Raw genomic sequence first — 24834 nt, 5'->3', positions numbered from 1 at the left:
AAAACTGCTGCCGTCATGGTGTCAGACACGAATCACCTTCTGAATCATCTTCTTGAAGTTCGGCCAAAACGACTTTTTTGTGAGTCCTTGTACAGAAACAAATGTTTTTACAATAATACAAATATTTAAACTTTAAAATAATATTTAAATACTGTTCTAAATGTTTTATGTGTTTCTTAATAGATTATGCAACCTCAAAGTTGTTGTTTTTTTGTTGCTATTCTTGATGCCAGCAGAATGTTTTAATCTGAACTGCATTACAGTCACCACTGACCTTTGGGCAGTTGACACCTCACACTTGATATAGTAGTGATATACTTTTTTAAGACAATGAACTCTGGCTGATGGTGGTTTCACAATTGGACATGGTTTCCAGGGAATCATGTCCTAAACAGATCCTGGATCAATGCCAACTATTTGCAAGCTAATTCTGTGAATAGTTTGTTCGAAGAAGTCTTCTAGAGAAAAAAAACATTTCATTGTTATTGTTGAATGCCAAGATACTTGTGATTTCATTACTATTTCCTGTGAAACCCTACTATCTTGTATTAATTTTTAAGCAGGATGTTGCAAACCTCCCAACTGCGTACACTGTTATTATGACAGTGTTTAATACTTGGTAAAAGTACCTCTACCACAAGTAAAGAAGAACAGACACCCATCAATGCACACTGTCACAGGTGGCTAATCGATTGTAGTCATTAGGTTCATTAAACCAATATTGCATTTAAATCCTAGTAGATTATTCAAATTAGCCGAATTGATATAAATAGACAAAACTTAACACAGGAAGGCAGATCAATTCAGAAAGGACAAAACAAAACACGTTGTTCTAACTGGTGACAAACACTTGCCAGCGGTCTGAGTGACAGCGCACTGACTTCCCGTGGGGATTGTGATTGGTCCTTTAAGCGACTATTTCAATTGTGATTGGGCACTCTCTCTTCGCGGTGTCGATTGTGATTGGACAAGATGCATTTACCCGGAGCCCTCCTCAAAACGCACTAACAGAGTGAAACAACAACAACTCCCCATGGCACACTGTGAATACCTATTTAACCGTCGGCTGTTTGACTTTTTAATCACATCGGTTTATAGCTGCTGAATAAGAGACTTTTTTTTTAACATTACCCGCAACGGAAAGGTGACTTCTACCATTAGTTAGAAAGCTAAAAAACAATTAGCAGACAAAGTCCTTTATCCAAAGACAGCATGTAAGGAGGCATCATTAATACAATATGATGTCAAAGTTGACAGCAACGTGCTAGTTATTTTGTTGCCTTTAATATCTGAGTGTGGACTTTGTTTCACCGCGACTTTCGGCCCACCTGACGCACCACCATGTTCCCTCTCGACTCACCGTGGAACATCTCGTTTGCGGGCTGTGGGTTCCTCGGGATCTACCACGTCGGTGTCGGCAGCTGTCTGCTGGAACACGCTCCCTTCCTGGTGCGGGACGCCCGGCACATATACGGGGCGTCCGCTGGAGCCCTCACTGCCACTGCTCTGGTCACTGGGATATGCCTCGGTAGGTTTGAGTCTTTCAACTTTATACTTTATATTACAACAGGTGGAATGGATGCTGGTAAAGGTTCTCTCTCTCTCTCTCTCTCTCTCTCTCTCTCTCTCTCTCTCTCTCTCTCTCTATATATATATATATATATATATATATATATATATATATATATATATATATATATATATATATATATATATATATATATGAACTGCTATATTACACCTTTTTTATATGCCAAGTATTTACGGTGCTGTAAACATACACTGTTTTAAGTATTGGTATTGATTATTATGCAAGACTGCCCCTTTACAGATACTACATCTACTTTTCAATGGATTAATCTTTCACAATGGTTCAATCTTTAACACAGTGACCCGTGTGTTTTTCAGTATGTTTATCTGCAAGCTGTCATAAAAACAGGGTGAATAATATGTCCTTCTGACTTTCCACCATGGCTAACAGTGCATCCTGATCAAGTGAAAATGAACCATCTTCTTTTTATAGAAACACTCTTAAAGATTTACACAGGGGAAAGGGTTCAAGGAAAAGATAATATCATCTTGATTGTTCTTCTGTAATTATTGCTAAGTTAAGTGTAATATCGTATCAAACATCTACTCAACTGAAGCTGCAATTCCTGATGTTATAATGTAGACAATGTACAATTGCATGAATCACTTCTGATAACAAAGTTCTGTCTTCTCTTAATGTACTCATTTACACCAACAAATTCTTCTCAGGTGAGACTGGTGCAAGTATCATCGATGTTGCCAAAGATGCCAGGAAGCGGTTCCTCGGCCCTATGCATCCTTCCTTCAACCTGGTGAAGATTATGCGTCATATGCTGCGGCGGACTCTGCCCGCTGACTGCCACTATAAGGCCAACGGGCGGTTAGGCATCTCTCTCACCCGAGTGTCAGACGGAGAGAATGTCCTGGTGTCACACTTCAACAACAAGGAGGAGATTGTGCAGGTGGGAATTTAGTCACAGTATATTTATCTCAAAAGTTTGCAATGGAGTTGGTCGATATTGAGAAAATCAGATGTCAGGTTACATGACATTTATAGTCTTACACTGTGATACCAATACATATACTATACTATACATACACTACTATATATATATATATATATATATATATATATATATATATATATATATATATATATATATATATATATATATACATTATATCCCCCATCTGTAATTCCACCTCAAGTTTCTCATATCTCTTTTGTTAACAAGGCATGTGTCTGCAGTGCCTACATCCCAGTGTATTCTGGCCTCATTCCTCCAACGCTACAGGGAGTGGTGAGTACATTCAACTTATTCAGTATGTGTGCAGTGTCCTTATGTTGTCTGATGAAAATAAATTAGCTTAATTACTTGAATAGATTTTAAATTAAGGACTCCATGTTAGGTATCGCTGTTGGAGAAGTTTACTTACTTTTTGTGTTTGTGTTCCACATGTGTGGAAGCAATGATGAATACATTCCCCAGGAGTCAGTGTTTGTCAGAGATCTCAGAGCTAAAGGGGAAAGCAAAACTTGTATTTTAAGCAGAACTTTTTTTTTTTGCCGGACATTTCTAGTGCAAAGGTCTTCTGGGCAATATGATTGAGTAATACTGGCGCTCCCTCTGTGGCCTTTGGGTGGGGTTGTAAGAACGTACATATGCATGTGTGTGTGCGTGTGTGTGTGTGGGGCCACAATGTGAGAGTGGCAGAGCCAGATGTGACCGTGTTGGCTCAGGCAATAATGTTGTTCTGTCCTCTCAGACTCAATTCAGAAAGATTTTGTCACTCTGGTCTTATCTGTTGACACACACACTCCATGCCTCCCACCCCTTAGTTTAAAAGTTCACCAGCTTCGATAAAAACAAACTCAACTAACGGGATGTGATGTCACTATCATTTTATCCCGTGTGATGATTGTTCAGTGGCCAAATAGGATTTACAGTTAATCTGTTTCTGTTTGTTCTGATGCATATTTTTAATCTTTTATCTTTCAGCGGTATGTGGACGGAGGAATCTCAGACAACCTGCCTCAGTATGAGCTGAAAAATACCATCACTGTGTCCCCGTTCTCCGGAGAGAGCGACATCTGCCCCAGAGACACCTCCACCAACATACACGAGCTGCGATTCACCAACACAAGCATCCAGTTCACTCTCAAAAACCTCTACAGAGTCTCCAGGGCACTTTTCCCTCCAGACCCGATGGTATGTCACCTGATTACAAGTCTCCGGATGTAGATATACACACAAACACACACAGACTAATCGAACAGGAGTGAACTCTGGTTTCACTCCTGAACTCTGTTTTGTTATGTAACTCGGTTACATTGTTTATTCTGTACACATGACATGTATTGCTTCTGTCCATCCGAGGACAGGGTTCCTCCTCTGTTGTTCTCCCTCAGGTTTCTATCCTTTTTTCCCTGTGAAAGGTTGTTTTACTATCTTTATTGTGGGGAGTTTTTCCTGATTCGAAGTGAGGTCCCAGGACAGGGATGTCTTATGTTTTACAGATTGTAAAGCCCTTCGAGGCAAATATCTATTTGTGATTTTACAAAATAAACTGAATTGAATTGAATTGAACTCATTGGACCTCTTGTATGTGTTTGTTTTCGAGTACAGGTTATGAAGGCCATGTGTAAACAGGGATATAAAGACGCTCTGCACTTTTTAAAGAGGAATGGTAAGAAATTCACTTCTTTTTTTTTCACCTAACCGTCTCAAAATCATGTTCTGCGCCGCTTAAGAATCGGGTCAGTAATGACAGGCCCAATTGATTTTCTGTCCTCTGGCCAGAACATGCTCATGTAGACACAGTATCATTCTGATATGCTATCAGAGCGGCTCTTCCTGTCACCACATGACACTCAACAAGTCAATAGGCTGCTTTTGCTGTGATTAGACTTGTATTGTGTGTTTTTAGGTTTTTGGAACTGTGTAAGCACATTATCAACATTGTTATCATTATAACTAGATTATTATAAATTAGTTGAATAATTGAACATTTTGGTTCCTTTTCGCAGGATTGCTTGATTGTAATGGACCTCCGAGAGACCTGCCTCTGCTGGCTAATGGAAAAGAACATGAAGATTGTAATGAGGATGACAACAAAAGTGATGAAGAGGAGGAACAGACACGTGTGGAAGAGGCAGCAGTCATGGCTCATTACAGTTCCTCAATAGAGGCGCATATCATCGAACGACTTCCACCCATTCTGCACAAAGGTAACAATTATCAAAGGAATAGTTCTGGCTTCATATCTAAAAAAAACAACTCAACGTTTCATAGGCGAAGAAAAACAGCCCTACTTTAGCTTTGTGAAAGTGCATTTTTCAGATAATCCAAAGGGTTTTAATGGGTATTTATCTTTAGAAGTAAGATACTTTCATCAACCTATGTGCAATGGCTGCTCAGATAAATATATTCAAATTTAAATGAACAGTACCATCACCCAAGAAAGATTGTTATGTTCATTCTGCTGACATTTTTAAATTGATATATTTGTTTGGCTCATGAATAGTGCTGAAGAAAGCAGATTAGTTTGAGGTCACTGTTGTGGTCATCTTTGCCTCCCTCTGCAGCTCTAGTCGAGGCCTGCATGGAGAGGAGGAGTCTGATGCAGTCGCTAAGCAACCTGCTTCCTGTCCGGATGGCCTCCACCATGATGCTGCCCTACACCCTCCCTCTGGAGTCTGCTTTGTCCTTGACTCTCAGGTGCTGCATGACTTCATTCAAACTAGTCCCATCTGCTAGTAGTTGTGTGCAGCAAAAATTATTAGTATTAGTAGAATTTTCATTATGCAGCAAATATATTATTGTGGCTACAAAGAAATTAAAAACATCTGCCAATACTGGACTTGCCTTCTGTGCTTATCGACTAACAGCGACACATCCCATGTGTAGGCTTCTGGAGTGGCTGCCAGATGTGCAAGAAGACGTTGGATGGATTCGAGATCAGCTGTTAAAAATCCTACAGCATTATCTTCGCCAGGCCTCCAAAAGCATTTCCCAGCATGTATCTGCCAGGCAGGTGTCAGTGCAGTTCCATGAATATATAACCTGTATATACAAAGGCAGCAGTTACTCATTTTATTAAGGCTATTCTTAACAACTAATAATGCCAGAATGTATTAAATGTCAGGTGAATAATCCATGATTGATCTCACTGCTATCTATGTCAGTGGTTCTCAACCTTTTTATGTATACCCATTTGAGAACCACAGCTCTAGAATATATGATAGGGGTTGGCCACTTGAGGGGGGTGGGGGGCAGCAAAGAGAAATTGTCCAACTTGTTTTTTTCTAGAGCAACATCTCCATTTAGTAGGAGACGTGTTTGTGTCAGCCTGATATATATATATATATATATATATATATATATATATATATATATATATATATATATATATATATATATATATATATATATATATATACACATATATATATATATATATATACACATATATATATATACATATATATATATATATATATATATATATATATATATATATATATATATATATATATATATATATACACATATATGTATATAAAAAATCAACAGTGCAAGAAATAGAAACATATTAAATTTTCAATAGAATATAAAATAAAGTGCATAGACAAACAGACTATAAACCAGTGTAAATGCGCCACTAGATCACCTGCTAGTTGCTAGCTGTGGCTATCTGTGGTTTCCTGCTGAGCAAAGTAGTGGGGTAATGTAGTGCCTGCTGTCAACAACACTGACTTTGCAGTAGTAAACCAAAATGGTGAATTTGGGGACCGGACAAACAATGAGCTGAAACGCACTTTAAAGCTCTATAGAGTTGAGGGGAGATGCAGAATCAGGTGATAATTATCTGTAGGTTCATCTCTACGGTCGATCAACCATCTCATTGTTATTGTATACACATAGTTATACAAATATTGATGACAGCTGCTCTAATAACAATAAGTGAAATACTTTCAGCTGACTCCTTTAACGTGTCTTGCTCTAGGTTTTACTGGCAGCTGGAGCTGCACCACTACCAGTCCCTCCCATCCCGGTTCAGCTCCACCAGCCTGTTTCCCAACTGGGTGAACGAGAGCAGTTTTTCAGTTCTGGATGTCTTTGCATGTCTTGACCAGTACAAGAGGCAGCTGCTGTCTGGAGAGCTGTGCGTCAACATGGACATGCAAGGCTCATTCAAAACGAGCCCTCCTTCCGGCTTGTCCCCTGAAGGCCTCACAATGGTTGTGGTTGATAATCCACTTGCCGTCGACTCTGGAGAAACCAGCAGCAGCTCCTGAGAGCTTCCGCCGGGTTTCTGCTGCAGATGCTTCAGCACTGAGGTTTAGATGTACTTATTCTAGATCCAGTTTAGAATTTCCTTTAAGATGCCAGGAAGACATTTTAAATCAAAGAGCCCCTTTGTATAGTTGATAGAAATGGTATTAATTTACCCTTTGTGTGTTCAATATTTTTGAATAATACATGACACTGAAATATGTCTTTAGCTACATTATAACCAGGCTAGCCCAAAGACACAGTGTGTCGGGAGGAATACAGATGTGCATTTAAATGCAGCACATGTGCTCAAACATGTACAAACTTGAATCCCAGGATGTTACAAACATAAATGTACACTTGAAGTTGCATTTTTAAAATATGTGAATGTTAATGTTTTTGTGGAATGTAGTCAGCATTCCTCCTGCATCACGTTATGAGCTCTGAGTCACTTCTGACCAACTCCATTTATTAATGCAAATATCAATGCAGTGTTGTGGAAACAAATATTGGCTTTATGATGTATGAATGTCAATGTATTATGCCTTTACAAATATTTATTTGAAAAGTACAAAACAGCTGTGTTCTTTTTACCCAATCATAGAAAAGTGTATGATCTTGAATTATTCACATGTAAGTTACAACCTTTTTTTCTACACAGTACTGCATTTCTGCCTTAAAATCACACATTTTACATTTCATTCAAACCGTAAATTAAATTATATTTTCATGATCAAAGAATTGAACCTGAATTGCACTTTCTGAGTTTCCTAGGTAAGAACCTAACTGTATGGACACTTGTATTATACTGTGGACTACAATAAATTATGTTGTGCTTAAACTTCAACCAAATAATAGTATGGAGAATCTAGCACGTTGCCAAATTGTTGCGGCAAATAATGTTTATGTGATAATTAAATAAACTGGTATTGAACTTAACTTCAGGTCATGAGTTTCGTGTTGCATTGCTGTGAATACTCAGTTGAACAATAATGATCGTCACATTACCCAGAAAAGGTGGTGACTTGCGGTGAAAACTGTGCAGAGAGCAGGGAACAGTGCACACACTGTAACCAAACTGTGAATCGAGGGCTTGAGAACTTTTTGGGAGGCTCCCAGATGCAAATGGTAAGAAATGACAAATAATCACAGTTCATCCCTAATTTCTTTTAGAGCATGTGATCAATCAATCACTGTATTTGTCCCCAAAAGTTATGCAGCACTACACATACAAATAAACACAAATCACTAAAATAGAAAATAGAAAAAGAACAGTCTATACACCCTTCAAAACTATTTAAAATGTTAATGTTGTTATTTTTAAAATCACAATATATTAAGTATGGGACTCCTGAAATAGCATAGAGCTCAAACGAAATATACTATTATTATCAATAATGTATTGGGGTTATTTGTCTGCACTTTATTGTTATCAGTTTTAATTTAATAAGGAGGGCATGACCTAACCTAGTCTGTGAGAAAATGACACTTTTGATAATGTTTTAGACTTTTAATGAAGAAAATACACTGTCCCTCCCACTAAACAGAAATTTCCTACTGGCCATTGAAGGCAGCATGAGACTGCCACTCAGTCAGAAGTTCGCTATGAAGTTCATAGATTAATTTCCCGCGTGTCTCCACCAGGGGGCAAAGCCCGGGGCAGGCTCGACACAAACCAAGCACTCCGCTTCTGCTCGTACCATGAGCTGAATCTGTCCGGGACAGACCAGGGAAGATGGCGGCCACTGACCATTCCCGGTCCGAAGCTGCCAAACAGCGACGGCAGGATCAGCTGCAGCGATGGTTGGGCTCGGAGACGGATCAGACGGGATCGGAGACCCGGGATACTTTGAGCGGTTCCGGGACAAGGCGGGCGAAGGTCCGGTTCGCCCAAGGAGCCGTGTTTATGGCCGCCTGCTCCGCCGGAGACCGGGAGGAGGTGGCAGCTCTACTCCGGCAGGGAGCCGACATCAACCACGCCAACATAGACGGACTGACAGCGCTCCATCAGGTAGGACCGTTAAAGTTACTCTTTGGCAGTTAACCGTTGATTTAGCGGTTACGTGTCGAGGATTTAACGGCTGCTAGCTGCCGCTCAGCTGGCGGCAACAGTTCAAGGGTTATCCGTTAATTATCCTCGCAGTGAAGAAGCATCAAGTTAACTGAACTTATCACACTATGGAGTTAAGGTGAAAAAAACAACATTGCCAAGTATTTCCGTTTCTTTTGACATAGCAGTAACTGTTCACGTTGGCTGAAACGGAACTCATCACTTTATCGTCGCTCTGGTTAGGTTTGTTCCGTCCCAGCAGCAGCAGCGTTTTCCTGGCCTGCGTGTTAGTTTATCAGCCCGTTGGTCCGCTGGGCCATCTGCACTGTTGAGTAAGTCACAGGCGTCTTTCTGTGGCATTCAATGTAGAGATATTCAATATATAAATGTTCAATATAGTAATGTGTTCAATATATGGGGATAGCAATAAGCAGCAGTCAGTAAAACCCGTACTTAAATTCGAGCCTGGGGGGTCATTTTCAGACCTTATAAGCACCGACTGGCAGGCTTGTGACACACAGTCCCTGGTGGTAAAATAAGTTATTTCCATCATCTGATCAACAGGTCTTTTAGTGTTTTTCCTCAACGAATAAGCCAAATGGAAGCATGGGAACAACCTCTATTAACAGGGCATCTTTAGCATGATAAAAGAAGAGGACTTAACCTTCAGTTTCGTTGCTTTTGTGTGTCCCACATTGGCTTCTTCTCAGTGTTCTTAATGCAGCTGAACCTTCAGGTCCCTCCTCCCCTCAACTGCAGTAATAACACATAGGAACAGGCTGGACAACATCACTGTCACACAAGCCCTGGTTGATGCAGTATTTCCTCTGCTTTTATGATGCCGCGTGTCAAGAACACACTACTTGTCTCTTCAGTGAACTCACAGTCACATGTTTTTTTTTGTTTTTTTTTACTTTGATATCCAAGCAAGCATGTGAACATAAAAGATGTGCTTCTAATTTTCCTGCCCACTGGAGCTGAGTTGCGGTTCAGCTGTGTGTTCAAGGTGACGTCATGCTGGTAGATGATTGGTGCGTTTCTCTAAAGCCAATGGTGTGCGTTTGATGAAGTTACTTTCCCATAACCGGTGCCGATGACGAAGTGTGTGTGTTCCCCTGGATGGAGGGGGAACGTGCCCTCCTTTGGTTGATCCACATGTTGGGCTGTCACCCAGTGTGGTCCCTCTCCTGCCCTCCATCCCTTTCTCCCCTGTTGCTCGTCGGTTGCCTGGCAACCAGAATTAAATATAGGCCCACACTCTCCAAACTTTCCATCCTCTCCATCCAAAGCCTTTCAGTCTTCGCTATGCTTTTTTTCTATTCTTTGCCCCCCTCCTCCCTCCTCCTCTTCTTCTTCTCTCTGCCTTCCTTTTCTCCTCCCCTTTGCCAATTCCCCATGGTGGGGACTTTAGGGATTTCGGATGAAGAAATGGAAAACATTCCTTAAACCGCACAAACTGCTGTTGTCAAAGGCAATTTCCACAATGACTCACTTGATGACCCAGTGAAGGAGTCTGCTGGGAGGCTGTGTGTGCACCCTCGCAGCTCAGAGGGTGAAGTGCCCTCTGTTCATTCATCCAGCTTGGAGTACCCACTTGTTCAGAGGTATCCCCCCTCCTGCTGCCAGGGAACGCTGCTGCATTGCTTTTGACTTGCGAGGTTCTGGCTCTGCTTTATACTACCCGCATCATCTTGAGCTCTTAAAACAGCCAAGTTTCTTTTCCAACTTATTGTCTGACTAATTATCTTACATTACGAAGGAAGGCGGAGACTTGTCGCAGCTTTGTGATTAGTTGATTGGCCCAAAAGCAAAGCCTCTTAGGTGGCTTAAGCGGGTCTTGTGTGATTACCGGCACTTGCTGCTGTGACGTCCTGCAGAGTAAACTGATGATAATCAATGTCTTGAAACGCTGTCGCATCAGGAATCGCAGTCTTGTTCTGAGCAGATGTTATCGCATCAGCTGTTAGTGATACAATCAGACAAAGAAACATTGTCCTTGTTTAGGTATATCACAGTGGAAAAAAAGGATATAATCAATTTGTTTCACCAGTAAAAATAATAGTACGGTCTGTCCCCCCACCCCTTTTTCGCTATTACAAAGATTTCTTTCTGTTTTACCTGCTAAGGTTATTTAGATCCATATTGGCGACATGACTCCAAGGCTGGACAATCTGTGCATCTGCTTGTTTCTATGTAATTTCTATTAAATATCTTTGGATTTTGACTGCTATTCAGACAAAATAAGCAATATGACTCCATCATCTTGGGCTCTGAGGAATTGTTATGGATTGCATTCGCATTATATTTTCTAGTAATATTTTGCGATAGTCTATTTCTTATATTGGCCGCAGTGCTCAACATTGTTTCACTTTAGGTTGAGCTTTATTTGTTTAGAGCTAGTTAACAATGTACACTGCAAAACGTATCCTTTTTAAAACCTTTTTTATCAATCATTAATGAATGTACCTTATCTTTTTAAGAAATGAAAAAAACACACTGTTAAGTTATTGCAATTTTTCTTCAGTACAAATAAACCTACTTTAATACTAGTGCAGGCATCTGCTTCATTTTTAGTTGGAATTCTTATTTCTAGGAAATTCTTGAAACATGTTTGTTATTTTAAAAGGCTAAAATAATCTTACACCAATTGCAAGTTTTATGATTTATTTTTTTAATGAATGATTTGATAACCAGAGCTTTTTTGCAGTCTACAAACCTGTTCACCTGAAAAGGGGTATACACAGATCCTACCCTACCCTTTTGAAGTGGTTTTTCCTCATGAGTTTCAGCTGAAATTAAAGCAACATATCTCAACATAACCCCAGAAGCTTCTCATGGGATTCATCTCGGGACTTGTGTTCAGTCACAATGGATCTCAGCTCGACTTTGCTTCAGGAAAAGCAACTAAATAGCGCCGCTGTTTCACTCGTGCCTTAAAATGACTTTTTTAGAAAGTACTTGAGGGCTTTTAGCAGCCCACTTTATAGACAGTCATCACAAGTATACAGTAGTCATTCTTTTAGCCCCAGTGCTTTAGATAAATGTATTATATTTTGAAGCTTCTGCAGTTTTGACTTTCACAACAAACCAAAATGAAGATGGTCTGAGCTCTGACTGGCTTGTGCTGTCTGGTTTCCGTTTTTGTTTTTGTTTTTTCAATGTGAGCAGTGGGGATTCTCATAATAGACGGCTAACAATAAACACTTGATAGCAATCCGTCATGTGGTTGTGTGTCCTCTGGCAGGCCTGCATTGATGAAAATGCTGAGATGGTGCAGTTTCTGGTAGAGAGCGGGAGTGATGTGAACAGAGGGGACAACGAGGGCTGGACTCCTCTGCACGCTGCAGCTTCCTGCGGCTTTATCCAGATCACTAAGTGAGTGTTGACCGTCAGCACACTGACACATCACGGCCATTTAACTTGAAGTGCCTCGCTGAAGTATTTTCCCCCCCCGACACCCTATTGGTGTTTTCCTATTTCGATGAATTTACAACCTTGGGTTTACGTAATAGTCCTCCACAAAATTGTAAAAAAAAAACATGTTTTTCCTTGAATAAACTGTGGTGCGACCAATCACCTTCAAAAGTCACATCATTAGTTAAATACGGTTCACCTGTGGGCAATGTGTCACATGATCTCAGTGTATAGACCGGTTTTTAAAGATCCCAAAGTCTGCGACAATACCAAGCAAGTAGCACCATGAAGACCAAGGTTCTCTCCAAACAGGTCAAAGGTCTGAAAAAGGTTGAGTTATAAACATAGTATCCAAAATGTAAACATCCCACAGAACACCACTAAATCATTATTACAAAATGAAAGGACATTCTGCACCTCTATAAACCTGCTAAGAGAGGGCTGTACACAAACACTCACACATCAGGTAAGGGGGGCATTAATGAGATAGGCATCAAAGAGACACACGATAACCCTGAAGGACCTGGAAAGCAGAGATTTAAGTTTTTGTCCAAAGGACCACTTCGGGCCCTTTTTTTATAACCCAACTCTGGGTTGTTCTGCCGTCCAGAACTTAGTCCCTGAGCTGTTTGGAGCACTTCTTGGCCTTCATGGTGTTGCAGACTCTCGGCTCTTTCCTAACAGGTGTTTATGTGTCTGTAAACTGAGATCAGGTGACTGGTATGTATGTGACTCACTGGTGGACTTTATTTCACTAATTATGTGACTTCTGAAGGTAGTTTGTAGAACCAGATCTTATTATGCACATCCCACTTAAAACTTTATTTCACTTAACCAACGTTGACTAGTTTGTGTTGGCGCATTTCATGAAATCTAAATTAAAATCGATTTAAAGTCCAGGTTGTAATGCAACAAAATAGCAAAAACACCAAGAGGGTGAATACTCTTTGAGTTGGTATTAAAATGCTATAGTTGTGTATAATATGTTTAATATTGCAGGACATTTAATTAACAATACAAATATCAGTGTTTATACAGCTAAGAAATATAATATGAATCATTATATGTATAGTTTGACTGTTTCATTCTCAACTCCACACTGTATGTCAGCTGTGTTTTAGTTTTTTTTATCCTTTTTATATTATTTAAAGGTACCTGATAGAACACGGCGCTCATGTCGGGGCGGTGAACAGTGAAGGAGAGCTTCCTCTGGACGTGGCCACAGAAGACGCCATGGAGAGGCTTCTCAAAGGTGAAATCAAAAAACAAGGTGAGGAATCGCTTCATACCGACATTTACACGTCCACTCCAACAAGTTAAATGCTGCACCTTGTTTGTTCTGTTGAGACATGGCTGTGCATTTGATCTTTATTAAAATCTGAAGTACAATGTATGACATTATGTTATCATCAGACATATCATTTTTTATTTGACAAACATTTGCTGGTTTATGCTTCTAAAATGTGGACATTTCGATGACGACATACCAATCTATCAGAAATAACTCACTTATTGTTGCTAGTAATATCAGTCTTTTCATTTTTGAAGCAACATTTTCATCATGGTTAATAATTATGCCAAATAAACTATAAAACAGATGAGTCGTTTCACAGATGAGTAGAGGCTTTTACAGTCTGTCTTTACATGAAGGTGATTTTAGGCTCCTTACTGTATATTCCATGTGGTTTGAACGAGCTTTGGCATCAGTTAGGCTAATTTCTCTAGAAGTGCAATACATTATGAACTCATCTAGAGCTCCTTGATGAGGAGAGCTCCTTGGAATGAAAACAACTCTAAACTCTTATCCATAAATGCCCAAGACGTGCTTTGCATTTTCGTCCTGTTTTTACAATTTGTAAAGCATACGTCTTGCTCAGCGAAGACAAAAATAGGCAAAGAAAATGAGGACACAGTCACAGTGTCTCATGTGTACACAGAGTCCAGGCTTATATCTGTATCACTGTTGACTCCACACATTGCAGCGATCCATCATGCAGCTGAAATTACAGATGATGAATGAATATGAAATTGAATGTTTAGTCTTTTGTCAGTGGCTTATACTACGTGTTATAAATATACTTACGAGTGATTTTTTTTTTGGTTTTCAAAGGTTCACATCCTGATTTGTGTGTGAGTGTGTCTGCATTTTCAATTGCCTCTCATTCCCATGTGCATCACAGCTATCGATGTGGACAAAGCCCGAAAGGAGGAGGAGAGGGTCATGCTCCAGGACGCCATGGCGGTGCTGGCGGGAGGAGGCACCCTCACACCTCACCCAAACACCAAGGCAACCGCTCTGCACGTTGCTGCTGCCAAAGGCTACATCGAAGTCCTGAAGTGAGGATCGGTCCACATACGCGAGAGCACTGACAGCCGATTTGGTATCGCACCAAATCAAACAGCCTTTATTCAGAGCCTCCCCTCCTGGATGTTTCTCATCCTCTCCCCCTCTTTCCTCCCCTCTTCAGGGTGCTGTTACAGTGTAGCGTGGACGTGGACAGCAGGGACACCGACGGGTGGACGCCTCTACATGCAGGAGCGCACTGGGGGCAGGAGGAGGTGTGCTCCCTGCTGGCTGACAACATGTGTGATATGGGCGCCGTCAACATTGTGGTGAGTGCAAGACAAACAACCTTTGCTCTGCATCAGCTGTTATATAAATTGAAGTCTTTATTTGCGGTATGACTGATGATACACTGTGAATGTCCTTGTAGGGCCAAACGCCTCTAGATGTTGCAGACGAGAAGCTCGTGGACACTCTGGAGGAGCTGCAGAAGAAGCAGAATGCAGTGAGTCTGCCTTCACAGAGGCTCCACAACTATCTCACTAAGTTAGATAAACCTGATATGATTGATAGTTTTACAGCGGCAAATGTTCTCTGTGTTTATATGTGTTTATATTTCTCTTCAGTTACGCAGCGAGAAAGAGAAACAGACTCCTGTTATTGAGACCAGCCCGCAAATCTCCATGGTACCAGTCCGTACACGCAGGTCAGTGCCAGTGTGTGGGCATGTGTGTGTGAGTGTGTATGTGGGCACACGCTACGCTGTTCCTCAGCTGAATCCCAGTACCAGTAGTTTGCATGCAGGTATGATGTTAACAGTCCCAGCATTCCTTTGAACCTTGTTGCATCTATCCTCTGACATTACACTGGATAGATGGAGCAGACAGCGCACATGATGTGTCCCAGTTTCACACAGAATACTAAATCTTACTGTATGTTTTGGAGTAATACAAAATAAAACAAGTAGAGAAAATTAAATAAATACCTACTTTTGTCCTACAATACAAAAGACACGGACAACGCCAAATCAACTCTGGCTAATGGATCTCTGCTGCCATAGAGAATAATGATTAATGATTGATCAAGAATTGAATAATTGATTCATGATGAAAGGAAGAAAATGAAAGGAAAATAAAACAATGCATTAATCAAGAGAAACTATAATGTAATTGAATGTACTTTGAACTACTGATACTTATACACAATGCTCAGTACCATTGAGTTACCTAATTTTATACTGGCAGAAGTTTACAACTTTAAGCACAATAAATACAAAGTGAAAATAACACATCTCTAGTGCAAAACATATACTTTGCAATATACATATATATGGTAACTTGCAACTAGGGCTTTCCTTGAACAATAGTTTCTTTACAAAGACTCACATAAAAAGCACCACTTTAGATATTGTGTTTACCAGAGATGTGCTCATACGTTTCTTGGAAATAACTCATTCAGCATGAAGAAAAAACATTTAAAAAATAATAATTGATTTAAGAAATCTTAGCCAACTAAAACCAAACGACTAATTGGCCAACTAAATGACTGAGAGGGAGCTACCCTAGTTGCAACACACCTGTGTGTAGATGCTGCAAAGTTTGCATATATTGATAAAAGATTATAAAAAGCTGTAGGTTTAACTTACATAAAGTTAAAAAGTGATCTAGTGAAAAGACGGTAGTGCTACACATAGCATCCCAGAAAGTGACCCACTGTTTCACCCACTGGTGTGTTGATCGGCGCATGCTCGCTCTAATTGGCTGCACGTGGAATGATTGCCCTCACTGATCAGCTCCCTGCATGCCACCTGTTGTTCCACCCCACCTTGGACCCGCCCCTGCAGGACTTCTATCTCTCGTATGAGCAGTAAAGAGAAGATCTGCCTCCACGAGCGGGAGAAGCACCCACCTCCTGCCCTGCAGAGCAGCCCGGCCGAGGACGAGGAAGAGGACGGTCAGATGGCACAGAGCCAGCCTCAGAGCCAGGGGAAGGCCTCCAGCAGCTCCAGCTCGGAGGAGGAGAGCGAATCGGAGAGCGACGCCGAGTCAGGTGAGAGAAACGTCTTTTGCCTGTATATTGTAGGGATGCGGGTTGTGATTACTAATGATATTTATATGATGAGTTGTATTTCGGAACTGACATGTGGGTGTTTTATCAATTCCTGACCTTTTGCAGAGAAAGCAAAAAACAGAGAGATCATTAACAACTTGAACAACAAACGCAACACCACCAGCCTGCTTCCTACCTCCGTGCCAACGAGCACTGCAGCCAGCCAAGTGAAAAAGGTGACCCATAGACATAGGTGTGCTTTAGCTGCACGATAACAATAATGAACAGCAGAGATGATGACGTTTGCTGTCTATGTAGCAGGACCCAGGCAAGCCCCCGGCCCCCGAGGCCCCGGGCTCCTGGAGAACGTCTCTGAGAAAGGCAGGCAGCTCGATGGCTCTGGGCTCAGCTGGACTGTCTGACACCAGCCAGGACCCCAGCCGACCTCCAGAGGCTGTCCTGGGCATGACCCGCTCTGCCTCCAGCCCCCGCCTCAGCTCTGAGGCCGACACCAAGGTACTCACCACAGGCACTCACATGATTCAAGGACTTATATACCCATGAAACCAGTTATTGTTAAATCTTAACGTGACTCCAGAGAAAACCATCTTTTACATCTTCCGTTCACCGAGTCGCATAACAAAACTGATGAACCGATCTCACCCCTTGTCCTCAGGAACCGAGACTCGCTCGGGTACCACCCATCCCAACACGGAGACTCTTTAGTATTCCAGACAACAGCCCTGACAACTCTAACAGGTAGGCCGGTACTTTCATATGCTTCTGCGCTTGTGAAACCAAAATCTGTTTTTCTGAGTCACTGCATATGTGCCCTTGTCACCCTTTCTCTCTCTCATTCCCAGTTGGCTAAGTCGTAGCTCCTCTTACACCCGGCGCCTTCATAGTCAATCAGGAAATGATCTCACTAGTTCCACCCCCTCTTTGCTTCGCAGGTCAGTCATGCTGCTCACTGCCTGTCTTGTATTTGTTTGCTCTCCTGTTTGTGTGTGATTTTGGTATTGCTGTGTCACAGCTTATTACATCCCCCCAGCAGTGTATACTAATTTGCGCGTGTGTGTGGCTGTGAAAGATGTCTTTTGTTTTTCCGACGGGCTTTGCCTTGTTTTTTAGCTCATCTTATGGAAAGAGACTGGATGACCCCACCGTGACCTCAGCAAGCACAGGAACAAGCTCTGCTGGACTCAGCCGCCTTAATAGTGTCTCGTCCCAGAGGTATTTCATTTTAACAAACATTTTCCCCACTTGTCTGAAAGATCTGTTGGTCACCTCTTACCTCTCTTCATAAGACTTACTCAGGAACAGACAGAAAAGAAGGATCGATCTGCTGTCACCACCTTCTCCAACTCTCAGAGCACGACCACGGGAGAGCAAGAGGCCAAGCAGAGGCGCAAGTGAGTCAAGTGTGTGTGTCTGTGTGGCAAAGGGCTCACGTTGGTAAATTTTAGTGCTGCGTTGAATCTAAAAGTGTGTGTGATTTGTGTAGATCCTATCTGACGCCAGTGCGGGACGAGGAAGCAGAGGCACAGAGGAAGGCTCGCTCTAGACATGCGCGGCAGTCCCGCCGCTCCACTCAGGTACAAACATCATTCGTTCAGATGTTCGCAGAAGTACTTGTGTTTGTCATTCTGGTACATAAGATGGTCTTGTCTCTTTTTTACATCAAGGGGGTGACACTAACAGATCTACAGGAGGCAGAGAAGACAATGATGAAGACGGACAACAAAGGGAGAGAAAAGGAGGAGGAGGAGAAGGAGAAAGAGAAGGAGGCAAAAGCAAAGAAGGGAGAGGAGGGGGTGAGAGCCATATATCAGAGTTATAGCTTTGTGTTGGCTACTCTTATATAATGTCATGTGACATCACATAGAAGGGGATACTGTGTTTACAGGAAGTGAGCTGGAGGTCTCGTATTGCCAGTCTGCAGAAGTCTGACTTGCTGGGCCTCACTCAGCCTGCTGGCACTCCCCGCCCTCAGACATCTGACAGGAGAGGTACACATCACCACTTCCCCTTTCTAACAGAAACGTAGCGCTTGACAATGTGGGTGTTGTTCAAACGTTTGATTTGCTCTTAAACGACTGCTGTCTGGCTTTATTCCAGATGTTGAGGCCAGCACTGGGGAGAGCGAGACAGAGCGATGGGCCAGGGAACGCAGGGAGAGGAGACAAGCTCGAGCCAGAAGGAAGGCACAGAGAACCGGGGAGGTAAACAACACAAACATTGTTTTATTTGGAAAATTGATACAGAGTTATAAACAGGATAAGCAATTTGGATAATGGATGGATGGATACAGGAATAATAAAAAATAAACCAGTAATGTTGTAACTTTACTTCAGTATTTTATAAGAACACTTTGTTTTGTTTGTGTAATTTGCAGAGTGATGACAATGATCCCAGTGGAGAGGAAGAGTTCTCAGGCAGTGGGCTGGATCCACAGGTGTGTGTGTGTGTGTGTGTGTGTGTGTGTGTGTGTGTGTGTGTGTGTGTGTGTGTGTGTGTGTGTGTGTGTGTGTGTGTGTGTGTGTGTGTGTGTGTGTGTGTGCGTGCATGCGTTTATGTGTGTGTTTATTTGTGGTTTCAGTGGACCTTAACCTAAGATACCAGACGTAACTTGTTTTCTTTTATTTTCTTTTTACAGACAAACCAACACTTGAGTTCCAGGTATGAATTCAACCTTTGGTCTGTGTGATTGGCTCTTCATGTTCAATCTGTTAGCAAAGATTCAATGATAGCGCTGATCTGTGCTCTGCTCATCCACTCAGGCCCTTTAACGACTGCACCCAGGGAGGAGGCTCTGACAGCAACGATTTTAAGAAGGTCAGCAGACAGAACTCGTATTAAGAAAATTCAAAAATCTGAAAAAACAAATGTGTGTTTGTCCCACTTATTTACTACTCAGTTTGTTTGTGTGTTAGTTGTTTGAGGATGTCTCCAGAGAAAATAGTCAGCTCCAGTCTCAACTGCAGGACACCCAGAGGATTATCAGTCAGACCAGGTTGGATTTGGAAAAGGCCACACAGGTGACAACACACACACACAGTTCTGTTATTGTGACTTGGGGACATTACGTTGACTTACATACTTACTTCCTTTCCTGCAGACTTATCCTGACTCTAATCATAACTGCTACCAGCCTAATCCTAACACAAACTGTTATTGTAATCTTCCGTATGCAAAGTCAAAAGCATCTTAAAGTGGTAATGCTAGTAATCAAGGTTTTATCACAGTATTGTTAAAGACCAGTATCTACATCACTTTATCTTTGAAGTCTTGTTTATTTTTTCAGTTCAGGTGGCAATCACTTCTCATAATGTCTCCTTACATTTTATTTTGTTTATCCCAAATCCTTTTTTTGAAAATGGAAACAAACAAAACATTATTTCTCAGTGCCAGCAACAGTAATGCCCGGGTAATATTGTTTTCGGGTTGTCTTACCATTCTGGTCATTGTGATATCTCTGGAAGGAATTAAGATCATTTCTTCAAATTCCTTCAAATTTTAACATAAAAATGAACGAAAAATAACCAATTCAATTTTGTTCATCAAAGATCTCACAAAACATATTTTGGCCTCAACTGAAGAATTGATATGCTAATTCTTACATTTTCACACAATTGTCTGAAAGGATAAAGTGAGGACAATTTGGACAGACGTGGATGTAATCTGCAACTTTACTGCTTGGCAGAGGCACAGAACCGTGAGCTTCTAGCAGCTGCCAAGCTTGGCTTAGTTTTGGAAAAAACAATCTGTCATACGTGGATATTCATATTCACTCTACAGAAATGAACCGTAAGGCAGTAATTATAGTTCGGCTCCAAGATTTGGATCTTGGTCTAATCTGTATTGTGTGACATCTGTTTAAAAGAAATTCAGTCATCCTCTCACAAGAAAAGTTGAATGCTTTTGCAATAAAGTGCAGCTTTGCTTTCATCAATGTACTCAAAGGGTTCTGACTCTATACCCTTACTTGGTCTGGTATGACCAGTAGCTGATGAAAGCTAATGTTAGCTCATGTTAGCGAACATAAATAATGCTGTGTAACTGACTTTGGCAACTTTATGACTACTTGTGCTATTGGTCCACATTGTTTTACCCTTTTCCATCATCCTGTCACTGTCGACATAGTGGTTGTTGTCTTGCTTTAGTTGGCAATGTAAATGAACAAAGGGACTTTCACATCAAGTGTTGCAGGTTTAACTTTTACACACAGGCAGTTTCTCGTGATCATGTCAGCCTCCTGTTGTGGTGATGATGTTCATGTTATTGATTTGTTGTGTCCAACAGAGACAGGAGCGCTTCAGTGACTGTTCAGCCTTGCTAGACCTGGAGAGAAAGGTAATGCATCCCTACTGATGGTGTTTCTTCTTGTTATCTCTGCCAGGAGTGTGCATCTGTGAATGAGTGAGTGTGCATCTGTGTCTGTTCACAGCTAATCTTGCATTCCTCACTAACGCACTGCGTAATACTTTGGGTGGCCAGTTAGGGCTGCATGCTCACGCCCCTTGTGTGGTTGCGGTAAATCATACTTTAAAAAAAAAACCTTTCGTAATGCCCGCTAACTTCTCACTCACTACTATTAACCAGCCACCGGGCAATAGAGGCCACTAATGATAATACAGCTGAGTGCATCTCTGACATCTGCGACTCTGCTCCCACTGTGTGCGGGGATAACAGTTTCCAGTTTGTTTGGCTAAAAAGCTCACAGAACCACCAGTACACACACACACTGCTGCTTACGTCTCAGCTGCTAATCTGCGGTTCACTTTTATTTTTTTGACTGTTTGGCTAACTGATAACGGCTTATGGAACTAACTAAACACAAATCAGCCGCTGCTAAGCGAGCAGAAAGCTTGATGAGTTCATTTTTGTTCTCGGCAAGATGTTACAAAGTGTATTATACAGCAACTTTGGGACATTTGCTTGCATACATCACCGCTTGTTTTTGAGTTTGAATGAAGTGTGTTTCACAACTATTTACAAACCGTTGGTCGAGTACATTACTTGTTGTAAGTTAGCTATGTTTTATTTTTCTGTGCGGTGTTTGTATAACCGCTTGCATACCTACCAGTTATAACGATGTACAATGCTGTACCTCAGCCGCTGCTACGTGGCCAGTTTTGCAATCATCACTGCTTGCTTTTTGAGTTTGATTGAAGTGTGTTTTATGACGCCTGGCAGGCTTTTGGTGTCTAGACTGGCGGGCTTAGTCAATTGTGGGTTGTAGTCGTTCAATCACACAGCACAGCAGTGGTCATTGCTGACATACCTGGCAGAAATCTGCACTTTACTGAGTGCACCTTTTTTTGTTTTTTTTGTTGCTTTGCCTCACGACTGCCACCCCTGCTATCTGATCGCTCTCTCCTCTCTCCTCCCCCACTTGAACCACTTTTTCACCTGTTTTCACTCACCTTCTGTGGCCCTTCTTCTTCTCTACATCACCAACTTTGTGCCCCCCACTCTCCCTCACGTTTCCCTGGCATCAGGACCGGAGGATGTTGGAGCGACGAATGGCAGAGCTGGAGGAGGAGCTAAAGGTGAGGAAACTAGTCTTATCACGGCCGAAGACACTTTGCATGCTTCTGCTTGATTAGCTTGGCTTTAGCTTGAGCAGGCAGCAGTGTTGTGGAGGAACACTGTAGAGGTGTTTGACACAGTACACCCTCTCTCAACTTGTTTTCAGGGGTGTGATAATTGTTTTCTGTTACATGTCATTAATGTTGTTTTTCACATTAATGTTTCTGTTTGTCTACCGAACAACTCCCTTGAAACCATCTGATCTCTGCGCTCTCACAATTTTGTCTCATAATTGTCTGACGTCTCCAGTAATACAGAATGAATAGGTAAAGTCCTTTTCTTTAAAGGAATATTTCAGTATTTTTGGAAATATGCTGTTGATACCACTTGGCCGGCAGCTGCTTAGCTTAGTTTAGTTTAGCATAAAGCCTTTAATCAAAGGGAGACAGCGAGTCTTGCTCTGTCTAAAAGTAACTCCAGTCTCCTGACTAAAGTAAAATTGTTTTACTTTAAAATTGGCAAAATTGTTGAGCAGGCCTCCAAAATAAAAAGGGAGACATTTATTCATACCTGGATATTTATATTAATTTCATATATACCCTAAATAAATAAGATTGGTATTGATCTTCTCATCTAACTCGCAGCAACAAAGCGATTAACTTATTTTTCAAATTATTTATTAACATTTTTAACATGCCCAGATTCTAGGATGCAAAAAAAAGTATTTTAATGAATATAGATGTATTTAAAATAAAATGTAAAATTATATATCAAAATGTGTTTGCTATGATTCCTAATCTCTGCCAACTGCCTTTTGTAGCTCTTCCTGTTTAGGCTTTTGACACTTAAATGTACCTCATAAGTACAATAATTCTAACAAATGGCAAAAGATCACCTAAGTCTGACCAACTGATCAAAACTTGCTGTCTTCCACTCGACTGTAAGATGACATTGAAGACTAACATGAATTATGCGTCTGGCCTTCTTTAAAATGTTATGGTGACAGCTTTTTTACTAACATTTATTACACTGATATGAATAAATTGTCAAACTGTCTACAGTGAAAACTGCCTATAATATATATATATATATATATATATATATATATATATATATATATATATATATATATATATATATATATATATATATATATATATATATATATATATATAAAATCCAATATTGTATTATTCAGTAACTACAAACAATCATCAGACTGTTTTTACATTTTGTTTTAATAAAAACATAATTCTTACCACCAGGTCCTGGTTGATTTGAGAGCAGACAACCAGCGTCTTAAAGATGAAAATGGAGCACTGATCCGTGTCATCAGCAAACTCTCCAAATAGGCGGAGAGAGAGAGAGAAAAAGAGACACGAAGAGCAGGGAACCCCCTCCCCCCACACCCTTCCGCCATCCATCCATCCCTCCCTGCTTCCACACATTCCTCCAAGTGCCAAAGAGTGAGAGAGCGAGGGGGAGAGAAGCAGCAGAATGTCCTATGTACATGAACACCACAGCTTGACTTGGATTGTGATGCCTCTGTGAGAACAGCTGGAGTGGCTTTTGTGTGCCTTGCAGTCCATTTGTGAGAGAAAGACCGGCGGCATGGAGGCCTGTGGCTCCGGTCAGAGGCTCGCACAGTAGCAACATGAGCCGTGACAGCCAGAATGCCCACGGCTGGTGAAGCACACAAAACATCTACTACGACTGTGCATCAGGGGAACACTAACGTGCACACACATTCCTATGCGTGCATCACATACTTCCTCCGTGCACATTCCACGAGCGCACAAGGCAGCTTTGGCCTTAAAGCTCCCACTTCGTATTTATTTTTTTTGTGAACACACTCACGTCACAAATTCACGAATTTACCTTTCTCACAGTTCAAATCTAACGTGTTGACAAAGCAGTAAAAGTTTTGGTGTAGTTCCTTTTTTTTCTCCTTCTTTTATAAACAGCTACGAAACACATTTTGGGCTCTGTCTTTCCAATTAGCATCGTCCTGACGACAGGGGGAAGTCCACAGAACTCTGTTGGGTTGTTTGGTCTCCACATGCAAGTGTTTGAATCCACCTACCTCTCCACCTATGCACTTCCCCACATTTTTATTTTTGTGACCACAGACACACTTCATGCTCTTAAAAATGACCGCAGAACCAGGTCAGTCGACCACAGCACTTTACTCTCTGCAAAGCAATAAAAGATGTGACGCTTTGCCCGTCCTCCAGACAGACAAATGTATTTCAGAGCAGCACCCTTTCACTTGTCAGTGGAGGGAGAAGTTACCCATAGCTGAAGGTCAAAGGTCATTGCACAATTATAAAAAATGCTGTTCTGTCAAAGCCTATTATGCTATGGATGGTTTTTAAATATTACCATTGATAAAGATATTATTTTCATAGTTTTTCATTGTCAATTACTGTCTTACAATGGAGCATGGTTATGTATATTGTATGTCTATAATATTATTCTTGAATAATACCCCCTTTTGAAGTACAATTCCATGTAGCTTTTCTTCACATGTTGGTTTTCTAATATATTGAATGGATGTCTGCACCCTAATAAAGAAAAGTGTGTTTGTCGTGACTTCCTAGTTATTCTGTACACTGCAAATGATATATTCACCTCGACTGCTTTGTTTGTTGATTCAATATTACATTATACTATTGGACAAAGATGTCTCTTAACATTAT

The 24834-nt window shown here is 41.2% G+C and overlaps 2 protein-coding genes across 7 annotated transcripts; both read left to right on the top strand.

Annotated features, from left to right (window-relative positions):
* Positions 1-1335: 1335 nt before the first annotated feature.
* pnpla2 (patatin-like phospholipase domain containing 2) lies at positions 1336-7706 on the top strand. 2 transcript variants are annotated; one of them, XM_068602956.1, is made up of 9 exons: positions 1336-1528; positions 2260-2492; positions 2766-2831; positions 3531-3740; positions 4158-4218; positions 4559-4759; positions 5117-5249; positions 5439-5561; positions 6538-7706. In XM_068602956.1, the coding sequence occupies exons 1-9, from the start codon at positions 1342-1344 to the stop codon at positions 6827-6829; spliced, it is 1506 nt and encodes a 501-aa protein (XP_068459057.1). In that variant the 5' UTR covers positions 1336-1341; the 3' UTR covers positions 6830-7706. The 2 variants fall into 2 exon arrangements, with proteins under 2 accessions (XP_068459057.1, XP_068459058.1); XM_068602957.1 differs by having other exon boundaries at positions 5439-5565; positions 6538-6760.
* Positions 7707-8385: 679 nt separating this feature from the next.
* zmp:0000001167 (protein phosphatase 1 regulatory subunit 12A) lies at positions 8386-24067 on the top strand. Of its 5 annotated transcripts, XM_068602962.1 has the most exons (26): positions 8387-8817; positions 12101-12231; positions 13422-13540; positions 14451-14607; positions 14739-14883; positions 14985-15059; positions 15181-15260; positions 16398-16603; positions 16730-16839; positions 16922-17119; positions 17280-17362; positions 17467-17556; positions 17735-17836; positions 17911-18015; positions 18108-18198; positions 18289-18417; positions 18510-18612; positions 18722-18825; positions 18999-19058; positions 19260-19282; positions 19384-19438; positions 19537-19641; positions 20906-20956; positions 22105-22155; positions 22445-22461; positions 23401-24067. In XM_068602962.1, the coding sequence occupies exons 1-25, from the start codon at positions 8542-8544 to the stop codon at positions 22445-22447; spliced, it is 2652 nt and encodes an 883-aa protein (XP_068459063.1). In that variant the 5' UTR covers positions 8387-8541; the 3' UTR covers positions 22448-22461; positions 23401-24067. The 5 variants fall into 5 exon arrangements, with proteins under 5 accessions (XP_068459062.1, XP_068459061.1, XP_068459063.1 ...); XM_068602961.1 differs by lacking the exon at positions 22445-22461 and having other exon boundaries at positions 8386-8817; positions 16422-16603; XM_068602960.1 differs by lacking the exon at positions 22445-22461 and having other exon boundaries at positions 8386-8817; positions 16925-17119.
* Positions 24068-24834: the final 767 nt, after the last annotated feature.

This window comes from Clinocottus analis, unplaced genomic scaffold, assembly GCF_023055335.1.
Source record: "Clinocottus analis isolate CAN_PGR_092001 unplaced genomic scaffold, fCliAna1.0.p SCAF_6, whole genome shotgun sequence".
Classification (NCBI taxonomy): Eukaryota; Metazoa; Chordata; class Actinopteri; order Perciformes; family Cottidae; genus Clinocottus; species Clinocottus analis.
Note: the sequence above shows the minus strand (reverse complement) of the source record. Positions and strands in the feature narration are given on the sequence as shown.

What these genes read in the sequence shown, in the direction of transcription:
- pnpla2 (XM_068602956.1), top strand. Translation starts at nt 1,342, where the DNA reads ATGTTCCCTCTCGACTCACCGTGGAACATCTCGTTTGCGGGCTGTGGG. An exon ending in GGTCACTGGGATATGCCTCG is followed by an intron (nt 1,529 to 2,259) that starts GTAGGTTTGAGT and finishes AATTCTTCTCAG; the next exon opens with GTGAGACTGGTGCAAGTATC. An exon ending in TTTTCCCTCCAGACCCGATG is followed by an intron (nt 3,741 to 4,157) that starts GTATGTCACCTG and finishes TTTCGAGTACAG; the next exon opens with GTTATGAAGGCCATGTGTAA.
- zmp:0000001167 (XM_068602959.1), top strand. Translation starts at nt 8,542, where the DNA reads ATGGCGGCCACTGACCATTCCCGGTCCGAAGCTGCCAAACAGCGACGG. An exon ending in GGAGAGCGACGCCGAGTCAG is followed by an intron (nt 16,604 to 16,729) that starts GTGAGAGAAACG and finishes GACCTTTTGCAG; the next exon opens with AGAAAGCAAAAAACAGAGAG. An exon ending in GAGGCCAAGCAGAGGCGCAA is followed by an intron (nt 18,016 to 18,107) that starts GTGAGTCAAGTG and finishes TGATTTGTGTAG; the next exon opens with ATCCTATCTGACGCCAGTGC.